We start from the raw sequence: 26,065 nt of genomic DNA on the forward strand, positions 1-26,065 counted from the left end.
CAGCTTTGATTGCATTCAGCATTAACAAGCTCCTTAATTCACAGGTTGGCTTTTAAAGTTGAAGACTTTTGTGCCTTTATAAATCACTGACCTGCTTTAGTCACAGTTAGAGAACCTAAGCATTGACAATGTGTTTCTAAACATCCTTCGTACAAAGCACTCACTTGGTTAAAGGATTTTTAATGGCATCATATGTTAAAGCTCCCAGCAATAACATAAACTCTGAGTGCTTTCTTTGCAATACTTCTTAGATCTTATGTTCGTTTAGTGTGGGGTTTGTAGCCACTTGTTCTCACTGTACATCTTGTTTTAGGTCCATGTGCTCACCTTCACTGTTTACATGTTGCTGCAAGGCCTTACCAACAAGCTGCAAGTCGGGGATTTGGACTCTTGTTTAGATATCATGATTGAGGTAAGATGTACAGAACAGAATTCCAGTTTTTTTTTTTTTTTTTTAAGTAGTCAAAGAACACAGAAAATGAATTCACAAAATAATAATATCCTATACAAATGCAAATAGGAGATTTGGAGTAGCTCAGTGGTAGAGTGGGTGTTTAGGAAATGCAAAGCCCAGGGTTTCATCAGGGAGGAAGGGATGGAGGGGAGGATCTTTTAGATTTTTAGATTAACAGAAGTTTAAAAAGTGAGGACTCAAGTCAGGTGGACATTCTGTCATTGCCAGTAGGTCATATATTGGTGTAGTCTTTCTGGAAAGTTAACATTTATGTTAACAGCTTTTGAAATGAGCAAAAATTTTCAATTACTTCCAAGAAACCACTTTGAAAGAATAATCAGAGATGTGGTCTGGAGTTTATATAAAAGTATATTCAACTAGAGCTTTATTTTATAATGAAAAATTAATGATTAACCTTGAAAATTGGATAATGTGTATGCATGCACAACTGTGTAATAACAAATCTAACTATGATGTATAATTTTAATGTATCAATAAAAATATCGGATAATATTTTATCCAATAAATAAAATAATTGCGTAATTGGTAATTTGGGAGGTAGAATTAGAAAGAGGAAAAAAATTTGCCACACAACCTTTTGTTCATTTGTTTAAAAAATATGGGCACTAATTTTGACTTGATTTAAATATTTACATTAAGTTCCATAATTAAGTTGCAAATAGATATCTTGAAGGGAAATTAAACTACTCTGGAAAATTAAAAAAAAAAAGTATCTGTTCTGTAGTTATACAATTACATGTTTATGTCTATGAAATGTTTTTCTTTTGCTTCCCCTTAGTATTAACCTAAAAGTATTTCTGTGTGTTTTGCTTTTTTGATGATTGGTCCCCAAAGTGCATTGAGAACAGTGCAATCTAATAGAAATTCCTACCATCATTTCAGTCCAGCCCTATTTGCTTTTCTTTGACTTGGATATACCCATGCTTTTGTCAGAGACAGCTTGTTTTGGCTGCATAATCACTGTTTGTCCTTTTGCTTTCATAGATTTTTAACCATGAATTGTTCGGTTCCATTGCTGAAGAGAAGGAAGTAAAGCAGATCCTCTCCAAAGTCATGGAGGCACGAAGAAGCAAGAGTTATGATTCTTATGAAATCCTGGGCAAGTTTGTAGGAAAAGATCAGGTTACAAAACTTATCCTTCCATTAAAAGAGGTAAGGACTGGAATGCAGTTCAGGTGGTCCCAAAATTACAATATGAGTTCCTGAAAGGAACCTCCTAGAGCAGAAAAAGAACTACGTTATCTTCCAGGGTTTCCTTTAGTGCCAAGGGCATGAATACCCTCTGGTCACTAGGTAGCAGCCTTGAGTTGGATGCTCTAATCTTTAGACTCAGTCCCTGTGTAATCCATGAGATGCAGAAGTAAAGGCAACAATAGTTGGAGTGCAAGTGAATTTTATAGCTGGGTCAAGGTAGCAGCTAAGAACATAGCCTTTAGACTCAAACTGCTATCCCCAGACTGCAAAGAGGAAGATAACTGGAATTTATTGAACATCAATTACATCCTAAGTACTGCTACATTTTCTCTTCTTATCTTCACACTCATCCAGTGAGATCAATGTTATTTCCATTTACAGATAAGGAAATAAAGGCTCAGAAGAGCAAAAAGGAATGTTGCCATTAAAGAAAAAAGTCAGGAAGTAGTTCCAGATCTTTATGAGCCAAACTCGCATTCTTTCCATTTTCTCATTTTGCCCCCTAAAGAGTAGGGACTATAATTTACCCACCTTTCTATTGTTTTTCTGTGCCTGTTACAGGGACGAACATTTAATACATTATTGATTCCTTTTTATTTCAGTTTTATTTACTAAAACTAGAGCAAAAATCACTAACCAGTGACATGAATTATTCTTAACTCCAAATGTGTTGGTGCTAGAAGAATTTCATGATTGTTCCTAGAATGCACATAGTTTTATCTGAGCCCGATGTTTATTGAGGATGAAGAAGAGTCATCTGTAAGAAGTCCTTTGTTTGCTATGAAGTACTGAGTATTTTACCATGGTTGATGGTCCTAGGTTTGCTTTCAAGTCCTCTGATTTGACCCACTCATTAATTTCAAACCCTGAGGCTTGACCATTGTAGCACTTCAGTCACGTGGTTGCTTTGAATAGGGACTGTACATTTTATTGTGGAGTGAGGTGTGTGTATGTTAATTACCCCCATTGGTACATTTGGAAGGTTAACATTGTTGAAGTCTCACCATTTATCCCAGGAGTATGTCCTGATACCTCACCTACAGGGAAGGAGGGAGCAGGGAGGAAATGGGAAGATTCTGAGGCACACAAACTGTTCACAGTGGTTATCTCTGGGTTTAAGTTTATAAGAGACTTAACTTTATATGTATATATCTGCTTGAAATTTTATTATGAATTTTTTTAATTAGAAAAACTACATTAGAAAGCGAATAAAAAAGAAACACCATTACAACATATCTAATTGGTTTGTGTTATTTCCACATAACATTTATGTTTGCCTTTAGATCCTACAAAATACCACAAGTTTAAAACTGGCCCGGAAAGTTCATGAAACCTTACGCCGAATCATAGCAGGATTAATTGTAAATCAGGAAATGACAGCAGAATCTATTCTATTGCTCAGTTATGGTTTGGTCAGTGAAAACCTACCCCTATTAACAGAGAAAGAAAAGTAAGTTTGGATTTGTTCTAATGAAAAATAAAAATTATATTATCTGAAGTATAAGTACTACTCTTTGTGGTATAGTGGTCCTTCAAATTGATACTTTTCAACATGAGATTTTCTTTGAGGTATCTGTGATAGAAATGGTAATTTCTCTGATGCCATTTTTGTTTTAAATATTTATTGAATGCAAGAATAGATTTTAAATATGCACAACTTATTGCAGATTTAGACCTTAGAAGATGTGAAAATACCTTATACATTAGTATACTTCATTTGGATTTTGCTTCTGTGTTCTGGAAAAGGGTTCTTGCCACTTATTTTCAGGCATCAAAGGGAACGTCTTCTTGCTGTTTGTCTTCATTTAGATATGTTCTTTGATCTGACCTCTGTTTTAGCAGGATTGCATCTCTTGTGTGTTTGTAGTTAAGGGAAGGGAGGAAACCAGAGCATATTGTTAAGTGCTTGGCTCTCATCTCCGTGGAGGGCCGCAGTAACTTCTTGGAATGTAGCTGACAGTGCTTTTCATTTTTATTCCATTGTGACTGATAGAAGTCCAGCAGCCCCTGCACCTGACCCACGTCTGCCACCCCAGAGCTGCCTGCTGCTCCCCCCAACTCCAGTTCGAGGTGGACCAAAAGCAGTTGTGAGCAGGAAAACCAACATGCACATATTTATTGAATCTGGGCTTCGGGTAAGAATTATTCTTAAAATGAGACTCACTGTCTTCACAGAGTCTGTACTATTTAATTTTTTGCTGAATTTCTAGTACTTACTGGGATTTCACTGTTGCCTTACTCATGAGTAACTCTCACTTTGAATTTTTTTTTAAGATGATGAGCTTTTAAAAATATAAGTCTGGTTATTTTATTTCCTTTGGTTCCCATTTTTCCTAGGAGAGAGCCCAGTTCTTCATTTGGGTTTCGGGGTTGTAGCCTCATCCTATACCATTCCATCATGTGCTGTGGCCATTCTGGCTTCCTTTCCTTTCCATAAAGTCCCCGTACTCTATTGCTGCCCCTAAGACTTCACTGCCTACTCTTCCCTCTACCCATGCCCCCACAAGCCTCAGAGCACCTAGCAATCACACTTTCTTAGAGTCTGTCTTCCTGGCTAAGGTCTCTCAGGACGGGAACCATGTCCATCTTAGTCATTGCTTTGCCCAGCATACTGAGCCAGTGCTTGGAATCACAGCAGACACTGAGTAACCATTTGCTACTTGGACTTAGCATCTCAACTGCACAGTGAGCTTCCACCTTCTTGACTTACTTCTTAAAAATATTTGTCATTTCAAATAGAAGCATCTTAACATTTCATGTGTGTCTCTTATTTCACATTTGACCTCACACATCCAGTCTTCAAGGCATCTAATGTGCAATATATTTTTCACAATTTTTAGCTGCTTCATCTGAGTCTGAAGACTTCTAAGATCAAGTCTTCAAGTGATCATGTCCTGGAAATGTTGGATCCTTTCGTGTCTCTCCTCATAGATTGCCTGGGTTCCATGGACGTGAAGGTGAGCATTGGTTTGCAGCCCATGTTGGAGCATCCATTCCCTCACAGAAGCCATGACATGCAGAATTTTTGGAATTCATTTCAGGGCTCTTACTTTGTGAGATGGTGGAGTTTTTAAATGGATCAGTGACACCATGAACCACCACTGTTTCCTGAATTAATAAGTCCCATTTGTTTGGATATCTCTTAATATCTTTTAGAACACTTCTAGGTACATTAATCATCTTGTCTGATCCTCAAAAATTCCTTGAGGGTGGTTAGTATTGTCCCCAGACCAGTGATCGTCATCATCATTACGACTGTCACTGTCATAAAGTCATCCTTCTTTCCTTAACAAGACTCCTAAAGTCCAAGAAATGAAATCAAGGATCAATAAATAGAATGGATTCAAACTGAAAAACTGTTTCTCAGCAGAAGATACATTCAATAATGTGAGAGCCCACAGAGTGGGAGAAAATCTTTTTCCACATGCACTTCAGATAGAGCACTAATCTCCAAAATTTATAAAGAACTTAAAAACTTTACACCAAAAATACAAAGACCCCAGTCAATAAATAGACTAAAGAACTGGACAGATACTTTACAGAAGAAGATACACAGGTAATTAATAAATATATGAAAAAGTGTTCAACATCTCTAGTAATTAGGGAAATGCAAATTAAAACCACCCTAAGATTTCATCTTACTCCAATTAGAATGGCTATTATCAAGAGCACAAGCAATAATAGGTGTTGGCATGGATGTGGGGAAAAGGGCACACTTTTACATTGCTGGTGGAGTTGCAAATTAGTATAGCCACTCTGGAAAGCAGTATAGAGATTCCTCAGAAAACTTGAAATGAAACCACTTTTGATCCAGTTATCCCACTCCTCAGTTCAATTCACAATAGCTAGATTGTGGAACCAATCTAGATGCCCTTCAGAAGATGAATGGATAAAGAAACTATGGTATATATACATGATGGAATATTATTCAGCCATAAAGAAGAATAAAATTATGGGATTTGCTGGTAAATGGATGGAATTGAAGAATATCATGCTAAGTGAAATAATCCAGTCCCCAAAAACCAAAGGCCAAATGTTTTCCCGATAAGTGAATGATGATACATAATGGGGGGGGGGGGGTAAGAGAAGAATGGAGGAACTTTGGATTGTGTAGAGGAAAATGAGAGGGAAGGAGGGAGCGGGGGTATGAAAGACATCTTTACCTTATGTCCATGTATGATTAAACAAATGGTGTGAATCTACATCGTGTACAACCATAGAAATGAACAGTTGTACCCCATTTGTGTACAATGAATCAAAATGGAGTCTGTAAAGATAAAAAAAAAATAAAAAGATAAAATATCTAAATTTATTAATAAATAAATAAAGTCATCTTTCTGATTCTAACCCTACCCCTTAGGCAGATATTCTTAACATTTCTGGAATTTTTTGTTTGTTTTGTGGTGCTGGGGATCAAACCCCAGGGCCTCGTGTGTGCCAGAGAAGCACTCTACCACGGAGCCACATCCCAAGTCCCAACATTTCTGTTTCATACAGGGGAAAACTAGGACTAAGGTCTACTTACAATTTTAGGATGTGAACCAAAGTCCATTGGACTCCAAAGCCTACACATATCCCATTTCTGCACAGCGCCTTCATAGGTGAGGATGCTTAGAGGTTAATAACATCTCTAGAGTCACACAGTAGTCAATTGTAGAGCTGGGATTTAACATCCAGGTCTTTTAAACTCCCAACTCTTTCTTCTGTGTTTTCATCTAATCCATTGCAGTATAGTCAGAGCAGTAGGATTATAGTAGATAGAGCTGAACTAGCTGATCCTGGGAATCTCAAGGTTTGACCTTCAGAGTTCATGTATAAGCACATGGTCTTAGCACACTTTTTCCACATCCTTATGCATAGCACTGAACTATATTAAATGACTGTTAATTGTTCCTATACTTAATTTCTGAGCCATCTATTTTTTCCTTAAACACAGAGATAGTTTCCTTCTTTATCTTTGTATTTTTAATAACAGATAGAGGACTAGAAATGTAACTCAGTGACAGAGCACTTACCTAAGGTGGACAAAGCCCTGGGTTGGATTCCCAGCACCACAAATAATAATAATAATGCCCGGTACAGTGTATACATAATACAGGGTTAGTAAGGATGAATTACATTGAAGTACCATTTTGGAAAATAGAAGAGTCATTTAAAATGTATTTTTCCAAAAACAAAAAAGAATTCTAAATTTAGTTATTCAACTCAGCCTCTTGTACAATCTACACAGCCTCTGGTGCTGGGTTGATAGATTTAGTCACTCCATAAGGTGACTGCTTTATATTTTGTTTTCTCAGGTGATCACAGGTGCTTTACAATGTCTGATCTGGGTCTTGAGGTTCCCTCTGCCTTCCATTGAAAGAAAAGCAGGACAGCTTACGAAACACCTTTTTCTTCTGCTGAAGAACTATGCGAAACTCGGGGCTGCCAGGGGCCAGAACTTCCACCTGGTGGTAAATTGTTTCAAGGTGAGGTGAATCAGTTGCTCCTACAGAAAGCCAGGACCTAGAGTAGTTTTCCCCATTTCCCTTTGGCCTTGGGCAGAATTATTTCCATAATTATTTGCTAGTGCTTGAGGGTTAGTATCCTCTGTGAAAAAGTGCTGATGTTCTATCAAGTCCTTATCATTTCACTGGATCCTGACATGTGGAGTTTGCTGGCTGTTAACTTCACTCGTTACTTGCAGTGTGTGACTATACTTGTAAAGAAAGTCAAATCTTACCAGATAACTGAAAAACAGCTTCAAGTTCTACTGGCCTATGCTGAAGAGGACATGTACGATACTTCAAGACAAGCCACAGCATTTGGTCTTCTGAAGGTATGATGTCACTACAATCTTGGCTTGCTTGCACAGTTTGTGAGCCTCAGGTCCAATATTTAGAACAATGTGGAACACACTGTTTTGACTACTTGCAGACCACTGAAATTAAGTAATTTATAAAGATTATTATGATTTTAATGGGTCAGTTATAAGCTAACGTTATCTACTTACAAAAATGTTTATATACACTCCATATAAGCATTCCCAGAGAATTCTGGACAATACAGGTACTCTACCAAGTACATGTTTTTTTTCTTTTGAAGTTAACTTTCATTGCTTGAAAAGTGCCTACAACTACTTTAACATCTAAAAGTACCTACATCTATTGGCAGTAAGACACATGAAATTAATCTGTCCTTTTCCTTTTATATTTTAGGCTATTTTATCAAGAAAGTTATTGGTCCCAGAAATTGATGACGTCATGAGAAAAGTATCCAAGTTGGCAATATCTGCACAAAGTGAACCTGCCAGAGTCCAGTGCAGACAGGTGTGTAGAGAGAGCTTATGCCCATAGTAAGGGTTGGTGGGCCCCACTGTAGCAGTACATCTTTTAGTTAGTTAGCTGTCAGTATTGACTGAACTCTGAAGACCACTTTTTGTCATATTCTTGCTATGCTCTAAGACTTAAGCACCTAGTGCAGTAGGTCAGAGAAAGCTTTCCTGAGGATTGACAGGTAAGCCAAAACTTGAAGGAAGAATAATGCTTAGCTTTCAGGACAAGGAGAAATAAATGCCTGAGGAAGATAACCCTTAGGTGAACAAGAGCTCACCTTGTTTGAGGAACTAAATGAAGGTTGGGGGAAGAAGAAAGGAAAGCCAAATGGGACAGAAACTTGTGGTCTTGTAAAAGTTTAGGACTTTGTTCTAAGAGTAATAAACTAGTGAGATCCTTAGGTAGAGGAGTGACACACTTACATTTGTTCATACATTGTCCCTCTCTAATCTTCTGAATGTATATCATACCCAAGAAGCGGAAGATCTGAATTAGAAATATGCACTCAGGTTGAAGGAGGGTTTGGACTGCCGTGACGGTCAGGCTGGAAGGGAAGAAATGTCTTTGGAAAAAAGTCGCTTTATTACTTAGGAAGGAAAACTAACTTTTATTAAAATACTAGCTGTGCCCCCAGGAGTTTACAAACACCACCTCTATTTACACTACCCTTCAAAAGAATATTATCCACATTTTACAGCTAGGAAAAAAAACAGACCTTGGAAAGTTAAATAATGTGCATTATTAGTTCTCACAATTTATTAATAAAGGAGGCTGAATACTAATGATTTTAAATGAAGCCTTTGGGCACAGAATAGGAATGAAATTCTGGCACTGTCACACAAGCAAGTTACTGAACCTGTCTGCCATCTTCATGATCTTCAGTTGTAAAATGTGATATCACCACTTACTTCCTAAGGGAGTGAGGGGAATTAACTAATAAACACTTAACACAGTGCTTGGCATACATTATCAATGTTAATTTATCATCATGTTGTTATAACAAGGGGAGACACAAGGTTGAACCACAGTCCTTACTCAGTCCACTGCCCCACCTGTCAGAGAGATCAGCTTCTGATGTATAGGTTGAGATTTAGAGCCTTAAACCACCAAGGCAGTGGGCAGGTCAAGACTTGATTCAGTCATGCACATGGGACAGGACCCAACTGAGAGAAGCAGGAGACAAGAAGGGGCACATTAGTTGACTTAGTAGGCAGAATTAGCTGGAGTCTGTTGGAAAGCCTGGTTGATTACCCTTATGGAAGGTTTTTATATAGGCTACCAGTGTGTCTCAGAAAGTAGCTTAGGAAACAGAAATCCTGGAATGACAGAATCCAAATAGCAACTGTGTGATTTTGTTGTTGTTATTGTTGTTCTAGGTTTTTCTGAAATATATTCTTGACTATCCCCTTGGTGAGAAATTGAGACCAAACTTGGAATTCATGCTCGCTCAACTGAAGTAAGCTTAAACCATTTTTTATACAAAGGCAAAGGGCTAGTTTGTTTCTTTTAATACAGTGGCTGTCTTGAAAAGGACAAGCCCAAATATAGTGGCACATTCTTTGAGGATGCTAATGTGATTTGTTGGCTTGATTGTCAGGCATTGTGTCTGGCTTCATATGTCAGTTCTGTAAATTGATTTTCACTCAGTCTAATCTGACTATTGATTGTAAGTTCACTGAGGACAGTGATGAAAATCTAATAAAATGACATTTAAAGGAGCTTAATGAATATAAACATTAAAATTGAGCAAATGGAGCATTTTGTTTCTAAAACAAAAAAAATAGACTGATACCTTAATATTTTTTTTCAATAAATTTAGACGATACTAACAGTCTACCGAATGTTCTTACCCTAGTTATGAACATGAGACTGGGAGAGAGTCCACCTTGGAAATGATCGCCTATCTCTTTGACACATTCCCTCAGGTACTGTGACTCACAAACCCTTCAACTCTTTGCCCATGATCCCTGGAAACCCTGGGGTTTCCTTGATGGACAGCAGTTGTAGGAATTCCATTCCCAGTAAACTCACCAATGCCTTTTTTCCTGTAGGGACTGCTCCATGAGAACTGTGGGATGTTCTTCATCCCTCTTTGTCTAACAATGGTGAATGATGACTCTGCTGTGTGCAAAAAGATGGCATCTCTAGCAATCAAATCCTTACTCAGTAAAATTAGCCTTGAGAAGAAAGATTGGCTATTCGATATGGTTATCTCCTGGTTTGGAGCAAAAAAGGTTAGTGTTGTTTTTAATCACGGTTCAACAAGTCCATACTTCAAATAAAAATACATATTATATAATATTGAACTGGCTTATCCCAAATAGCTTTACTTATATCTGATTATGCAAATAATACATTCTCAAAGTTTCAGAAAGTATGAGAAATTATAGAAAGTTATCACTTGCATTCCTACTGCATTATTATTGCTAGCAAAGCACTCTACTGCATGAATATGATCTTCATTTACTAAGTAGAGCCTATTAATGAATATCATTTTTTCCAGGTTTGCTTATTCATATTTTATTATTCTGTCCACCTACTGACTGCCACCATCAGCAGTGGCCCATCTTTGGAATATAAATGTCTTGTGCTAATGAGTAATTTGTTGCATAGCTGTATAATTGAGGGTTAGGGGATGGAAGTGAGACCTCTTTCCATTTCTTTTTTCTTTTTTTATGGAAAAATGTGTATCAAAGTATTCAATGAATAAGTGTCTTTTTTCTAATGTTATTTTTGGGTGTGAGGATTGCTTCACTTCTGTTTGTTGACCATGGAAACACTGTATTTAATTGATTCTGGCATCAAAAGGTTTCTTATTGTCTGATTGTTGACATATAATGCCCACCTTGGTTTTATAATTTTGGAAACAACTTCCCAAGTTGTATTGACACTCGATTGTGGTGGTTTATTTTTGGTAGAGCTTAAATAGACAACTTGCTGCCCTGATCTGTGGTTTGTTTGTGGAAAGTGAAGGAGTTGATTTTGAGAGAAGACTTGGAAATGTTCTTCCTGTGATTGAAAAGGAAATTGATCCTGAAAACTTTAAAGATGTAAGTAATTTGTTAGGAAATAAAAATTTCTGCTGATGTTTATAATAAAGTTGTACTTGACAGACTATAACTAGTAGATTAAATAATTTCTAAAAAATGTTCTTTGTTGGGCTGGGGTTGTGGCTCAGTGGTAGAGTGCTTGCCTAGCACAAGTGAGGCACTGGGTTTGATCCCTGGTACCACATTTTAAAAAATAAATAAAATAATATTGTGTCCATCTACAACTAAAAATATTTTTTGAATGTTCTTTGTTAATTAAAGCAAGAATTTAGTGCAATTGGAATTTCTTTTTAAAGTGGGGGGGTAAAGGTTCTCAGCTCAGACAATCTTGCCACCCGTAGGTCATTTGGCAGTGTCTAGAAACAATTTTCATTGTCACAGTTGGAGGGAGCGGGTTGCTACTGACATCTAGTGGATAAATGCCTGGGATGCTGCTAAACATACTAGTCATGTGACATCCCCTATAGCAAAGGATTATATGGCCAAAAAATGTCTGCAGTGCCTTGGTAGGGATTTATATGCTGACATAAACAGGTATACCAGGTACTTCATGTTGTTGTCTTTATTGATATGTTCACCCCATGTTTAGATCATGGAAGAGACTGAAGAAAAAGCTGCAGATCGCCTGCTCTTCAGTTTTCTTATGCTGATAAGTAAACTTATCAAGGAATGTAATTTTATTCAGTTTACCAAGCCCTCTGAGACTTTGAGTAAAATCTGGAGTAAGTATTTCCTTTTCATTTAAATCTAAAAACACATTAGCCCAGGCATGGTGGTGCACACCTGTAATCCATGTGGCTCAGGAGACTGAGGCAGGAGGATCGCAAGTACAAAGCCAGACTTAGCAATTAATGAGGTCCTAAGCAACTTAGCAAGTTGATCCTGTCTCAAAAAATAAAAAGGGGCTGGAGATATGGCTCAGTGAATAAGCACCTCTGAATTCAATCCCTGGTTGAAAAAACATTAGTTGTGATATAGTTATTGAAAATAGATTTGAGAAATTAGAATATGAACACTTCAAAAAGTAGATGTGAGGGGAAAAGCCTCTGAGAAAGAAAATGTGAAAGATTCTATCAGATTGGTAATAGTCAAAATGTTTCTTTAAAAAAAAAAAATTACTTCATGTAACACATTTCATTTATAAAAGAATATTGTCAGATAATAAAAGGAAAAATTCTCCAAGTTCTGCTTGATGATAATTTGGCATATATTTTTCCCCTTCCTTCTTTCTCTATCCTTCCCTCCCCCCCTGCTTTATTAAGGTATAATTGACATGTAATAATTAGGAATATTTGCCATGTACAGAATGATATTTTGAAGTATGTATACATAGTCTATATTTCTATCCAGTCTTTCTTATTGTTAAATAGGTATGATTTTTTTTTTAGAGAGGTTTCTTAGTTCCATATAAAACTTTCATATGCTGTTTGTACATGAGCAAGCATATTACTATACCACAGTTCACTTCTAGCAGTCCTTTTCAATAGCCATCATGCAAATGTGCCATAATTTACTAAACCGTATCACTTGTGTGGGTCATTTAAATACAGTATCACTCTCCAGATGAAAAATAAGACTCCACAGATTTTAATTTTAACATGATAAATTTCAGTTAGTTGTTGGTTTAAGAGCCAGAACCTGTGATCCTGTGAGAAATAACACAGTTTAGCCAGGTGTGGTGACACACTCCTGTAACCCCAGTAACTCAGAGGACAAGGCAGAATCATTGCAAGTTCAAGGTCAGACTCAGCAACTTAGTGAGACCCTGTATCAAAATAAAAAGGACTAAGGATGTAGTTCAGTGGTAAAGTGCCTGGGTTCAATCACTAGTACCTAAAAGAGAAATAACAGTTTATATGACTTGCTTGGGTCTGGCTCCACTGAGACATGGCCAGATTGTTACAAAGATTTATATAGAATGTAAATAACATACTCATGAAATATAGTAGTATAGGCTAAAACTGAATGTGAGTGGGATGGCCCACTCACAATACCTACATTACAAGACTTTTCATCTGTACTTTCCAATTATGTGTAGCCTAATGCTGAAAAATTATCCACTCTGGGATCAGACTGAACTAGGGCCCAGGCCAGTCTCTGCTCGTGCCATGACACTCGGCCTCTCTGGATATCCATTTCCTCTTGTTAGATTATAAATGGCAATTGTATCCTCACAGAACTGTTGAGAGGCTCTAAATAAGGTAATGTATGTAGCACACTGCTCTGTACCTGGCACAGAGAAAACATTCATGAATGATAGTTTTCCAGGCAGCTACTTGGAACCACCAGTTTCACTATTATATACATAAGATACACACACACACACATACATACATACATACATACATACATACATACATACATACATACATTAGTCACTTCAGAGAATGTAATGTTAAATGCCATCTTATCTCCCCGAATCTGAAACTAGTTTATGTGGAACAGGGTCTGTCTGTAGGTTTAGGCATATCTTTCAGTGTCATTTACCACACAGGGAGTTAGTTTACTAGTTGTTTCAGTGTCTCTTCACCTCACTTCTCCCTATCTCCTAGTGGTGTTCTGGGAAACGGACTATTTTGGCCCTCTTTGGTTATTCATTCCAAACACATGACACTCAGTATATGCCCAAATCAGTCATATTTACCACCAAAGAATCATAAAAGCTGTGCAACATTTGAGAATGCATTCTGATTCCCCCAGGTCACGTGCACTCTTACCTGAGACACCCACACAGCTGGGTGTGGCTCACAGCAGCCCAGATTTTTGGATTGCTCTTTGCTTCTTGCCATCCAGAGGAGCTTATTCAAAAATGGAATGCCAAAAAGACTAAAAAGAAACTTGTAGACCCTGTAGCAGTCAGGTTTCTAACAGGTGATCTTGAACAGAAGGTAAGGTTTCTTTCTCAGACCTTTTTCTTGCCTTGTAACCTCTGAAATGTTCACTCTGGTTCACATAACACTGTGGTGTTAGCCCTTGGGAGAAACGTCTCCCACGACAGCATGTTGCATGTGGGTATGAGGAAGTGTTAACAACTGGAGAGGGGTTACCCTCAAGGCCACAGTTTTCCAAAGATAATTTTTAGATCATCAGTCTAATCAAATTTGTGATTATTTAGCTTGTCCATCTTTCATTGTGTCTTTTAAGAAATTCCTGATCTTTTATTAATGCCTTAAAAACTTCAAAGATATTACTTTTTAATTTAATTTTATTTTTATTTTTACAGACTGCATTTTGATTCCTTGTACACAAATGGGGTACAACTTTTCATTTTTCTGGTTGTGCATGATGTAGATTCACACCATTCACGTATATACACGCGTACATAGGGTGATGATGTCTGTCTCAGTCCACTCTCTTTCCTCCCCCCCCATCCCCACCCCCCTCATTGTGTGTCTTTTATCCACATTAGAAAATAAGATTAATACTGCCCTGCCTTCTTCATAACCTTGTTGATGACTGAATGAGATCATGTTCATAAAGATGTTAGGGAGGGACCTTGTTATATCTGTTTCTTGATTCCTAAAGACTTAGCACGGAATGGCTCATAGTGAGAATCCCATAAAAACTGAATAAGCAGAAGATGGAGGGAGAAAGAGAAAGAAGAAAAAAATACCAGAATGTTGCAAAGTATTCTAATAGTTTTAGGGACTTAGACTATTAGTCTTTGGCAGGGAAAGAAGGGACTAAACGTTTAGGGCAGGGGTAGGCAGAAGGGAACAATTACATAATTTCTGTTCATGGAACTTTTCTCTCCAGCTCTATACAGGTTGTCATGCAGAGCAAAATCTAGTATTATCAGTTGTATTATGGTTGATTTTTGTTGTTGTTTAATAATGAGAAATGTTTTATGTTTGCCCATGACCATTTCTTTCCACAGATGAAAAGTATCTCTCTAGCCTCTTGCCATCAGTTGCATTCCAAATTTTTGGATCAGTCTCTAGGAGAGCAGGTAAGAATTATAGTCCTCCAAGTTTAACAGAAAGCAACCTACTATTCTACCAGCAGTCTAGGAATATGTTTATATTTGTTATTTTGTTTTCCACTGTTTTAGTGCTCAGCAGATTTCGCAAAATATAGACATGTACTCAAATAAATGTTCATTTATATACACAAGTATCGTCAGCTTTGGGAACTATATTGGGGCAACTCATGGTTTACAATTCCCAGTAAAGATGATACAATGGGAGGTAGGCTATTAATCTTCTCATCTTCAGCCTTCACATAGATACTCTACTTTGTGACAAAAGCTTTAAGGGGCACTGATTGGTTGATTATTTTTCTAGAGAAACTATAATATTGAGTTTCCTCTCTTTATCCCTTAAAGTTAAAGCGGTCGTAGTAATATTCATGCTACTGTGTGATCTAAGGATTGCCCATCCTTAAGAGAAGTACGTGAATCATCCCATCATAAAGGGACACACAGCTGTAATCCCAGCAGCTCAGGAGTCTGAGGCAGGAGTATCACCAGCCTTAGTGAGGCCCTAAGCAATGTAGCTAGACCCTGTCTCAAAATTAAAAAGTAAAAAGGTCTTGGGGGGTTGGGGCTGTAGCTGAGTGGCAGAGCACTTGCCTCCCACATGTGAGGCACTGGGTTCAATCGTCAGCATCACATAAAAATAAAAACAAAGGCATGCTGTCCATCTACAACTAAAAAAAATTTTTGTTAAAGAAATAAAATTAAAAGTAGGTAAGCACACCCCTGGCTTCAATTCCTGGTACAAAAAAAAAAAAAAAAAAAAAAAAAATGTTTTATGTATTTTCATATTATAAAATGTAAATACAGAGAAGGCACTTATAAATATGCAGTACATTGCTATGGAATAGTCTACTTCTGCTTTTATTTTTGCCTCTTTTGATAGAGCATTTGGGCTGGTAGATCATAAGTCAGCACCACTTATCCCATGGCCCTGGATTGTGTCCCCCATGAATCATCCTGGGCAAGATGGAGCCTTATAGATTCAGTGCAGTAGGCATTAGGCATTGGTCAATGCTTTTATCTGAAGAATAATCTCAAGTGGCAGGTCATGAACACTGACACTTCTGTCACATTTTGCAATGAAGATCCAAAATGCTTCATTATATAGCAAGCTCAGAGGAGAAATGGATAGCTATTCAGTGAACGGCAAAATGGAGCCATCAAAATCCTACTAGGGTTGATAGTGGGTCAGGTCTCACAAAGTAGCAGTTTTCATAGTAGCTGGTAGACCACAGAAAGGAAAAGATTTACAGGATAAAAGAAATTAGGGATTTTAGATGATCGTGAATCTTAGGGTGAATTAACAAAGTGAATGCCACAGGGTGAGAAGGCCGCCAAACCTGGGCTGTATTCACTTGGACCAGGCTTCCAGAAGGCAATTATGATCTTGACATTAACGTGTGTGTTTTACTGAGGATTGAACCCAGGGGCACTCTGCCACTGAGCTATAGCCCTTTTTATTTTTTGAGACAAGATCTCACTGAGTTGCTGAGGCTAGCCTCTAATTCACAATCCTGCCTCAACCTCCCAAGTATCTGGGAATACAGGTGTGCACAACTGTGCCCAGTTTGGCATTAGTTCTTAATGGTTAAGCTAGTCTTGGAGTGTGTGGAGGTTCTGACAAATAGCTGTGGGGGAACTAAAAACACAGCATATCTAGCAGAAGAGCCAGGATGGTCAAGGAATTCAACCCAACTTACTTTCCTCCCTCACATAATGGATGTGAAATATTTACATCAAAGATGTGATGGAGGTTAGAGCTAGGGAATAAAGGAATGGTCCCATTATATTGAGATCAAAATCCTAACAATTAGATGGGAGCTGAGGATGGGAAACTCAAGTTTAAGAAACTGGCCTTGAATTCTAAAGATCTTTGAATCCTAACTGGCCACTCCCTTTGTATTTGGGTAAATCATTTAATAACTCTGAAACTTGGCTTTCTTTCCTGCTAACAGTATCTGGCTGAGATGTTTTAAAGTTGAATTGGAATACTATATATAAAGCAACTAATCAGCCGGGCACAGTGGCACATGCCTGTAATCCCAGCAATTTGGGAAACTGAGACAGGAAGAGCCCCAGTTTGAGGACAACCTCAGCAATTTAGTGAGACCCTCTCTCAAAATAATAATAAAAAGGGCTGGGAATGTAGCTCAGTAGTAAAGCGCCCCTGGGTTAAACCCCAGTACCTAAACAAATAACAATAAAGCAACTAATCAATAATCCGTTAATATCGTTACTTCTACATAGAATGGTTGAAAGAATCTGATGAAAGTTGGGATGAAAGCTTTCTTTAAAAACGTAAATGACTTGGCCATGAACCACCAGTGGCACATGCCTGTAATCTCAGCAACTCAGTGAGACCCTGTCTGTAAATAAAATTCATAAAAAAGGGCCTGGGGATATGGCTTTGTGGTTATGTGGTTAAGTGCCCCTGCATTCAATCCCTGGTACAAAAAAAAATTAAATGGCTGGCCCATAGGAAATACTTTATTTATGTTGTATGACACACAGAACTAGCCAACAGGATGAAACTTACATGGAAATGAATTTGGAAGAACTATATGGAAAAACAAGAAATGTCAAAAAAAAAAAAGTCAGTTTAATACTGTAGTACCAGATTGTTTATATTTTCTAATTGTAGAATGCCTACTTTAGCTCATGTTGTAACAAGAAGCAAATTTGTTTCAAAATCTAATTCCTCCCCCCCCCTTTTTTTTTTAAAGGTTGTTAAGAATTTGTTGTTTGTAGCCAAAGTCTTATATTTACTAGAACCTGATTCTGAGGATAAGCAAGGTGAGATAAAAGAAGACCTGGAAGAACAGGAAGCTTTTGGAGTCAGGGTGGCTAGAGTGGCAACAGATGACAAGGCCTGCACAGGTGGAAAGGCAGAGTCTGACAGAGAAGAGAAGGAGGAGCCCAGCAAGCCAGCCACACTGCGGTGGCTGATCCAGAAGTTGTCCCGGATGGCCAAATTGGAAGCTGCTTATTCACCTAGAAATCTCTTAAAGGTGCAACAGGATAACCGAAATAGTATTTTTTTTTTTTTAATTGTATTAGTTTTCCTCCAAGTCTCTAGAAATTTTCCCTTTTGAACCTACAACTATAGCAATAACATCTGCCCCAAAGTAGATTGAACAGTTTATATCTGTGTATTTGTGTGGCTGTGTTAAAGAGAAACATTTAAAGGGAAAACAATCTTTACTTTCAGAGAACATGCATCTTTAAGTTCCTTGGTGCCGTAGCTATGGACCTTGGGGTAGACAAGGTAAAGCCATATCTGCCAATGATCATAGCTCCCTTGTTTCGAGAACTGAACAGCACCTATTCAGAGCAAGGTAAACCTGCTGCTTCTGTTGTCCTGAATATTTTCATGTTCAGATGCCTAACTTCTCCTAGAGAACCCGCCCCCCTTCCTCTTTTTTGTACTTTGCCTTTCAGAATTTAAGACAGAACACTTGTGAGACAATTAATAGCAAGTAGATAAGCACATCTGTATTATATTTGATGGCCCTCTTCTATGCTTTCTCATGTCTAAAGCATGAATGATTCTCTAGTAAAAGCTTTATGTTTTACTTCTAAGCAAAGGTTAGTCAAAAGAAAACTATGGTTTGAGATGGTTCTGAACCTCATAACACCGTGAACAATGATAAAAATTTTATTTTAAAAACGATGAGGCAAAAATATTTATCATTCTTTTATGAAATAGTTTTTAAATATAATTTTAACATTTGCTGTTTTTCCTTCTTTTTCCTTGCCTGGTACATTTGTTCCATTCCCTTAACAGATCCCTGTTGTTAATAATAGGAAAGAGGGAATTTTGTGTTGGAAAGAGGTACAGTGGATGTTAAGAGCTTAAAAGTTAATAAAGTAAATATCAAAACAGGAGCTTTTTTATCTCTACAACCTTGATAGAAAGTTTCCTTGCTCTAATTGTGGGAAAAGGAGCAATGTTGAAGGTTGAGGCTGCTTTGGTTTAAGTAAGCCGTCATGTACTGAGCACTTAATATATGCCAGGCACTGGGGCTTCAACAGTGCAGAGGGACTGATGTTTGCAGGCTAACACATAAGTCCTGAGTTTTCCTGAAATTAATATGAAATATCTGGGTTATCTGTATTTGGAGGAGGGAGCAGAAAAAAAGTAGGAGAGCGTAGCCTTCTGTCAGTTTCTCAGTTTCTAATCTCCCAAAAAAGGTTATGAGCAGAGCTAAGCCTCTGTGACCCATGGATTAGAGAAGGGCTAGAGAAGCAATCTTAACCTCTCCTACATCTGCATAGAGCTGAACAGGTTCACAAAAATAATCCAAAGTATTTGTCAAGTTCTCAAATTCATTGTCTTCAGAGCCTGCTAGGAAGTGGGCCTCATGGTCCCTGGTCTCTTATTGCCACTGGATGAGATGGTGGGTGGGAGTGCTGTGTGTTCAATGCTTTATTCTCCTATCTCTGAAATGCAGGGGCCATTAACAGCATGAACTGCTGTTAATGCTGCAGCAGTTAACAGTAATAATGCCACACATTTAAATATTGTACTGTGTTGATTTTGTTGGTGTTTAGCTGTGTCCTTTTCCATGTGACTATCTCTAACCATATTCTGTGTTTAAGTAGATCCTTTGCTGAAGAATCTATCTCAGGAAATAATAGAATTACTTAAAAAGCTGGTTGGGCTCGAGAGCTTCTCATTAGCCTTTGCCTCTGTACAGAAACAGGCTAATGAGAAAAGGGCACTCAGGAAAAAGAGGAAGGCTCTGGAGGTGAGTTTGCTGTTTGAGAAAATGGCTTGTTTGCTGGGTTTAACCCATTTTTAACCATGTCATGCTTACCCAGAAGAGGACTGAGGATTTGAGTGGTAGAAACTTTATAGCTAGAGTTCCATATTTTCATTAATGGGCATATATTGCATTCATGATGTTTAAAGGTGAACATAATGGCATGTTTGGCGAATTGGTTTGACAGGTACTTTAAAAGTAATAAAATTTCTGTTCTCTTTTCAAGTTTGTAACTAACCCTGATATTGCTGCCAAGAAAAAGCTGAAGAAACATAAAAATAAAAGTGAAGCAAAGAAGAGAAAGATAGAGTTCCTGCGTCCAGGCTATAAGGCCAAGAGGCAAAAAAGTCACAGCCTAAAAGATTTAGCAATAGTGGAGTGAAGACTCCCTGTGCTGATACTGGAGCATAATTTATAGTCTCAGTTCAACTCAAAACATGAACTTTCTGGTATATTTTACTGGGCTGAAATCACAGCAGGTTTTATTACTTAAGTTAAACTTTGACACAATGTATAATATATATAGTTTAATGTAATCATGGTCATTTTTTAAATTAAAATGTTTTTTAATACTACTACTGTTATCTTCATTGTCTAAAAGCATGTGATACTATATGATAGAATTTAAAACAGGTTTTTTAATAAAAAGTTTAAATAGCAAGAAAATGTAGCAGGAATAAATGAAACAAAATATTTGCAATACCTTTATGGAGAATATATAAAGCTTTATCAAAAGGCATTAAAAATGATCTGTACAAGTAGAGAAATATAGCCATGTTCATGGATAGGAATATCTCATATCATAAGGTGCTAGTTCTTCCAAAATCCCACTGATTAAATGCACACTGTATGAAAAACCAAAAATGTTAACCTGATAAATCTGATTCTAAAATTTATATGGAAGATAAGCCAGCCAGCCATGATGCTCTTAGAAAAGGAGATGCTAAAGTTCTTACCCTATAAATACCAAAAGGACACAGTGTGCTATCCATGGAAGGAATGTCTTATTACTTCATTAAAAATTAAGAAAATGAAAAGATACAAGCTAGGCTATGGCACATACTGTATTCTGCCAAAAGATTCATAGTGCCCACACTAAATAATCAACACCTATCAATGAAGATAATCCAGTAGAAAAAGTGGCAAGAGAGAAATGGATGTTGCATAAAAGAAGAAATATAAACGATCCTTTAACAATTAGCTGATATGGCTGTATCAGTTCTTAAATATTTAAATACCAGTTGGTAAAGAGTTGTTGCCTTGAGATGCCCAAGCACCACCTGGCAATATGGGTCCCTAGAATCCGTATCACCACACCAGAAGTTCAATGATCGATACCAGGACTTGTGGGGGGAGGGTTTTGTTTTTGTTTTTTTTAAACTAGGGATTGAACTCAGGGGTGCTCTACCACTGAGCTCATCCCCAGCCCTTTTTATTTTTTAAGATAGGTTCTCACTAAATTGCTGAGGCTGGTCACAAACCTGCAGTCCTTCTGCCTCAGACTACTGAGTTGGTGGGATTACAGGCATGCACAACCACACCCCGCTGAAAAATGCACATTAACAGTAGAATGACATTCTCTTTTTTAATTCATCAAATTGATAGGGCTGACAATACCAAGTGGTAGCAAGTGTTGCCATCAGATCTGCTATTATTCTCCCCCACACCATTTTACAGCCCAGATTGTCAGTCTGTGAACATCCCAGCCAGCTATTGGTCCACTCATCAGCCTGTGAACATTCTCAGCAGTCATTAGTCCAGATTGTCAGCCTGCGAACATCCCCAGTCCTTGGTCCACTCATCAGCCTGTGAACATTCTCAGCAGTCATTGGTCCAGATTGTCAGCCTGTGAACATCCTCATCAGTCATTGGTCTGTCATTAGCCTGCGAATTACTTAAGAGTAGCTCCCCTGCCATTTTCTCTCTCCTCCTTGCTTTCATTCTCTCTCACACCCTGTCAGGGAGAGACTCTCTGCCTCTTTGCTTAATGAAATCTCTTGCATGAGTTCCCACGTCCAAAGTGGTTTCTGGGTGCTTTCAATGGATCATCTGGAACTCAAAACCATTTTGGAAAATAATTTAGCACTATCTTATAAACCTGAAGATGAATATACTCCCAAACTAGAAGCAGCAGTTCAACCCCCAAGACAAACTTAGAACTATGGTTCTGAAGATTTGACCTCGAAGCAATTCATTCCACAAGAGAATGGATATATAAAATAATGGCATATTCACATAAGGAAATAAAAAAAATAAAAATCAACTAGCTTTATCAGTATAGATGAATTCTAGAAACAATGTTCATTGGAGGTAAAGGCATAGAAAAACAGTTGAATATCTCTAATAAACTCGAAAACTTACAGATCTGGACATGTACATGTATTTAAAAAATACAGAGAAAAACGGGAATGATTTCGAAAATTTCAGCATAGGGTAATTCTGAGAAAACAGGATTAAAGCACATGGTGTATGGTGGCAGGGGGCTTCAATTGTATTAAATATGTTTTATATTTGATATTAGGTTCCAAGTTTTTATATTTGTTTCATTACTTACATTATTTTGTAATAAAACCATTAAATTTTATAAAACTATTTCAATGTGTGACCAGAACTAAACTAATACAAAGAAAATCGTGATTTCTTTGAAACCTAGTAAATGTTTTAAGGTTTAATATTTAAAACTAAAAAGCCACACTTTATTTAGAGGAAGCTAGTTTTTGTTGTTCAACCACATGGCATCTTTTGCCGTGCTCTACATTTGATATGAAAACAATATTCGTTAGTGCCCCGTATATCCAGAAGACAGAGAAAGAAGAATCTATCCATATATTTTAATTCTCATAGTGAAGCCAGAATCGGAGACAGGCAGTTAGTGTAGAAATAGGGGATCCGTCAAATCGAGGAAATGAAGTCCATGAAAGCCATCTGCCTCTGGAAGTTGGAGACTGTCCCTGGGAGAATGGAATGTTAAGGATCTCCAGAGCTCACTGATTACCAGATTTACCTGCCCTTATCAAGGACTGCAAGGAGCTGCCAATTAGTGCCCCCTAGGTCCTCACCTGGCTGAAATCACTTTGGCCCTCCCCCTGCCCCAATCCCTTCTCACTTTTTACATCTCCCTGCAAAACCAGGCCTAGTCACTAGGCAGGAAGGAGAGATAAGGGGGGAGAGGACTGGAAAAAAGAGACCTTAATGATGCATTCACTTCTTGGGACTTTAGAACATCAGCCATGGCCCCCTTCTCCCTCCCCAGAGAAATCTGTATTATTACCTTTAAATAAAACCTGCTTAATATGCTTGCCTTAGCGTGCTTCTCTAGTGTTCAAACTTCAACATTAGAAGGAGAACTTGTCACTGGTAAACGGCCGGTATCAATTGTACCCCTGAGGGATTCCTAAAATTGTTTGTTTTCCAGATGAGGAAACAAACATGACAGGTGGTAGAGTCATGATTACAACCTCAAGTCCATGCTCTAATTTGTAATTATGGAATTATATGTGGCATCGGAATCAACTGTTCGAACACTCCATCTGTTTTGGTGAAGTTTGTGTTTCAAACAGTTCTCTCCCTTCCAGAGGGTTTGCAGTGATCTGATTACTTCCAATTGACTTAAAAGTTCGTGTATTTGCTTTCATAAAAATTTTACAACTCAAAAATCAAAATACTAGCCAGATGTGGTGGCTGCACACCTGTAATCTCAGCAGCTTGGGAGGCTGAAGCAGGAGGATCATGCATGAGTTCAAAGCCAGCCTCCGTAGCTTAGTGAGGCCCTACTCAACTCAGCAAGACCCTGTCTCTAAATAAAATATATAAAAGGGGTAGGGATATGGCCCAGTGGTTAAGTGCCCCTGGGTTCAATCGTCAGTATCAAAAAATCAAAATACTAAACATCAAAAAGAACAAATGTATCAGGGATTTTGAACATCTTTTTTAATCAACAAATATTTATTGAGCTCTATATGCCAGGTACGCCACACTAGATATAAGGAATACTAACAGTAGATTAGATATGCTCCCTGCCCTCACAGAACTTACATTTCCAGCTTAAAGTGCATGTCAGGTATTCAAGATAACACAAGTAATTCCACCCCTTGATTTCTCATTTCTTTTAGTGAGATCATAACACAGCACAACTACCACCAGAGATATAAAATATAATTATAGCAGTGAAGGAAACCTTTGGTATCATGTCCAAGTCTCATTTTACAGAAATAAAATTGAAGGGTAACTGTTTGCACCTAGAGCTTCTATTCTGATTTCAAGTGTGGTGCTTTTGCCATTACCAGGCTTCTCACAAAAAATATTTGGATTTATTTTGTAAATATCAATATTTTAACCCTCGTAGCATATCTATGCAGTTATTCCATTAATAAAAGATCTTAAACCCTATTAAAAATTAGTAGACCCTCTTTTATCTCATTCTGTTCTCTATTATAAACCAGAGGAATCAGAATCATCCAAGTGCTGGGACAGTCTCATGCCCTCAGAATTCAATATGGAAGGCCCTTATTCCCTTTTGCTTCTATTTTTCGCATTGCCTGAACTACTGGGGAGTACTTAGGCCCGAGTATAAGCCTAGCACCTCAGGGGTTATAAGTAAATTAGACTGGCATTTCCCAGTCACGTGCCATTGACCGAAGAGAACCCAAGTATCAACAGCAGAAGTGCAATTTTCCTAGCTGACAGTTATATCCCACTATTTCAACTATGGATAGATTCTGATAGGCCATAAAGTACCAGGTATCATACTGGATAGTAGGGACACAAATATGAAAAAGACAAGTCTTTGTCTATCAAAAGTGAGTTAATAGTTACATAGAAACACTTGTGCCTGGAGGAAAATGGTATACAAAAAGGATTTCAAAAGACCAAATTGAGAATGGGTATTAGAGGAAGGAAAAAAAAAAAAAAAATCCTGCAGGTGAAAGAGCTGCATTCATTTGCAGTGAGAGAATGCCCATGAATTTGAAGGTAAGAGACCAGAGGCCAACATCTGGAAAGATGGTAAGAGCCATGAAATGAACCACTAATATTTTTGAGACTTGGGGGCACAATAGTATTAATTTTTTTTTTTTGTTTTTGTTTTGGCAGTTCTGGAGATTATACACAGGGCCTTGTGCATGCTACACAGTACTCCGCCCCTAGGCTACTTCCCCCAGCCCTTTTATCTATTTTGAGAAAGGGTCTTGATATGTTGCCATCCTCTTGCCTCAACCTCCTGAGTAGCTGGAATTACAGGCACATGCCAGGGCACCCAGCTTAAGCTCTTTGTAATCACACCTAATTTTTAAAATGCTGGTTGTCCAACTTGAGAAAAACTCTTCCCAATTTTAACAACTGCTAAAAAAGAGTTGTATCTACCACTGTCATACTAGTTTATCCTGTCTCGGACTAAGCAGTTCAAAAAGTTCCTTTAAACAAGCTTTTAAAAAACTCATAGCCTAGCAGTAAACCTAATTTTTAAAACCGAGAATGTGTAATTTCTCCTTTTAGTACCTGTAATATTTTTACTTTTAACCAATTTACGCATCCAATTACAGGTAGACAAGTAATGAAAGACAGTAAAGACATCTTTTATAATACTTCTTAAAATGAATTTTTTAAATTTCCTTTAATGTGAATTTTTTTTCTTTATTGTGCTGTGAATCCCATCAAATATACCCATTCAGGATTGTTTTTACTGTCACTGATCACTTTTACAAGTATAGACAAATTTATGACATCATTTTAAATGTTCTGCAACTAATTAGCATAATTATAAAGAGGTGGTCTGTGTTGTCAATGTTCACATTTTTAGGAATATATAGCACAATTTATGAAACAAACTTCTGACCCAGAAGTTTTACTTTGAGTCCATCTCACTAGTAAGTGGCCTTGGGCAAACCAATGTATCAGCACTGTAGGTCCACATTCTTGAAGTGAAGACATTATAATCTGTCCCAGCTGAGTCACAGGGTTCCCTTACAAACTGATTACATCAGTATACATAAAGCTCTTTTAACAACTATAAAGTACGATAAAGTGACAATTACAGAAAGTCAGTGAAGTCAGTCACCAAAATATTCATGCCTATAATCAAAAACTTTTAAGTGAAACAGTTTAATATAAAGTGGTCAGTTAAGCAAATGAATTTTATATGATACATACTGTGCTCCTACCCTACTCTGGAGTCTAATCTTTGGAAGGACTTAATTCATTTTAAGAAGGGAAAAATCTGAATTAATATATTTATTAGTGTTTACACAAACAAGATGCAACCACTAATTCAAAAATAGGTAGATTTTCCCCCAAGA

General features: G+C 37.5%; 1 protein-coding gene across 2 annotated transcripts in view; it reads left to right on the forward strand.

The window, feature by feature from the left end:
* Positions 1-20,344, forward strand: part of UTP20 (UTP20 small subunit processome component) — a 95,770-nt gene extending 75,426 nt beyond the window's left edge. For both annotated transcript variants that reach the window (XM_079141336.1, XM_079141337.1), the window contains 19 exons: positions 314-412; positions 1,460-1,627; positions 2,953-3,119; positions 3,663-3,804; positions 4,510-4,626; positions 6,967-7,137; positions 7,356-7,487; positions 7,867-7,977; positions 9,360-9,439; positions 9,839-9,908; positions 10,035-10,217; positions 10,902-11,033; positions 11,623-11,755; positions 13,734-13,921; positions 14,911-14,982; positions 17,733-18,017; positions 18,218-18,344; positions 19,612-19,757; positions 19,999-20,344. In XM_079141336.1, the coding sequence (XP_078997462.1) occupies positions 314-412; positions 1,460-1,627; positions 2,953-3,119; positions 3,663-3,804; positions 4,510-4,626; positions 6,967-7,137; positions 7,356-7,487; positions 7,867-7,977; positions 9,360-9,439; positions 9,839-9,908; positions 10,035-10,217; positions 10,902-11,033; positions 11,623-11,755; positions 13,734-13,921; positions 14,911-14,982; positions 17,733-18,017; positions 18,218-18,344; positions 19,612-19,757; positions 19,999-20,154 (2,679 nt within the window). In that variant the 3' untranslated portion in view covers positions 20,155-20,344. The remainder of the gene's footprint in view (positions 1-313; positions 413-1,459; positions 1,628-2,952; positions 3,120-3,662; positions 3,805-4,509; positions 4,627-6,966; positions 7,138-7,355; positions 7,488-7,866; positions 7,978-9,359; positions 9,440-9,838; positions 9,909-10,034; positions 10,218-10,901; positions 11,034-11,622; positions 11,756-13,733; positions 13,922-14,910; positions 14,983-17,732; positions 18,018-18,217; positions 18,345-19,611; positions 19,758-19,998) is intronic.
* Positions 20,345-26,065: the final 5,721 nt, after the last annotated feature.

The sequence above is a fragment of the Sciurus vulgaris genome (assembly GCF_902686455.1).
Source record: "Sciurus vulgaris genome assembly, chromosome: 5".
In the NCBI taxonomy this organism is placed as follows: domain Eukaryota; kingdom Metazoa; phylum Chordata; class Mammalia; order Rodentia; family Sciuridae; genus Sciurus; species Sciurus vulgaris.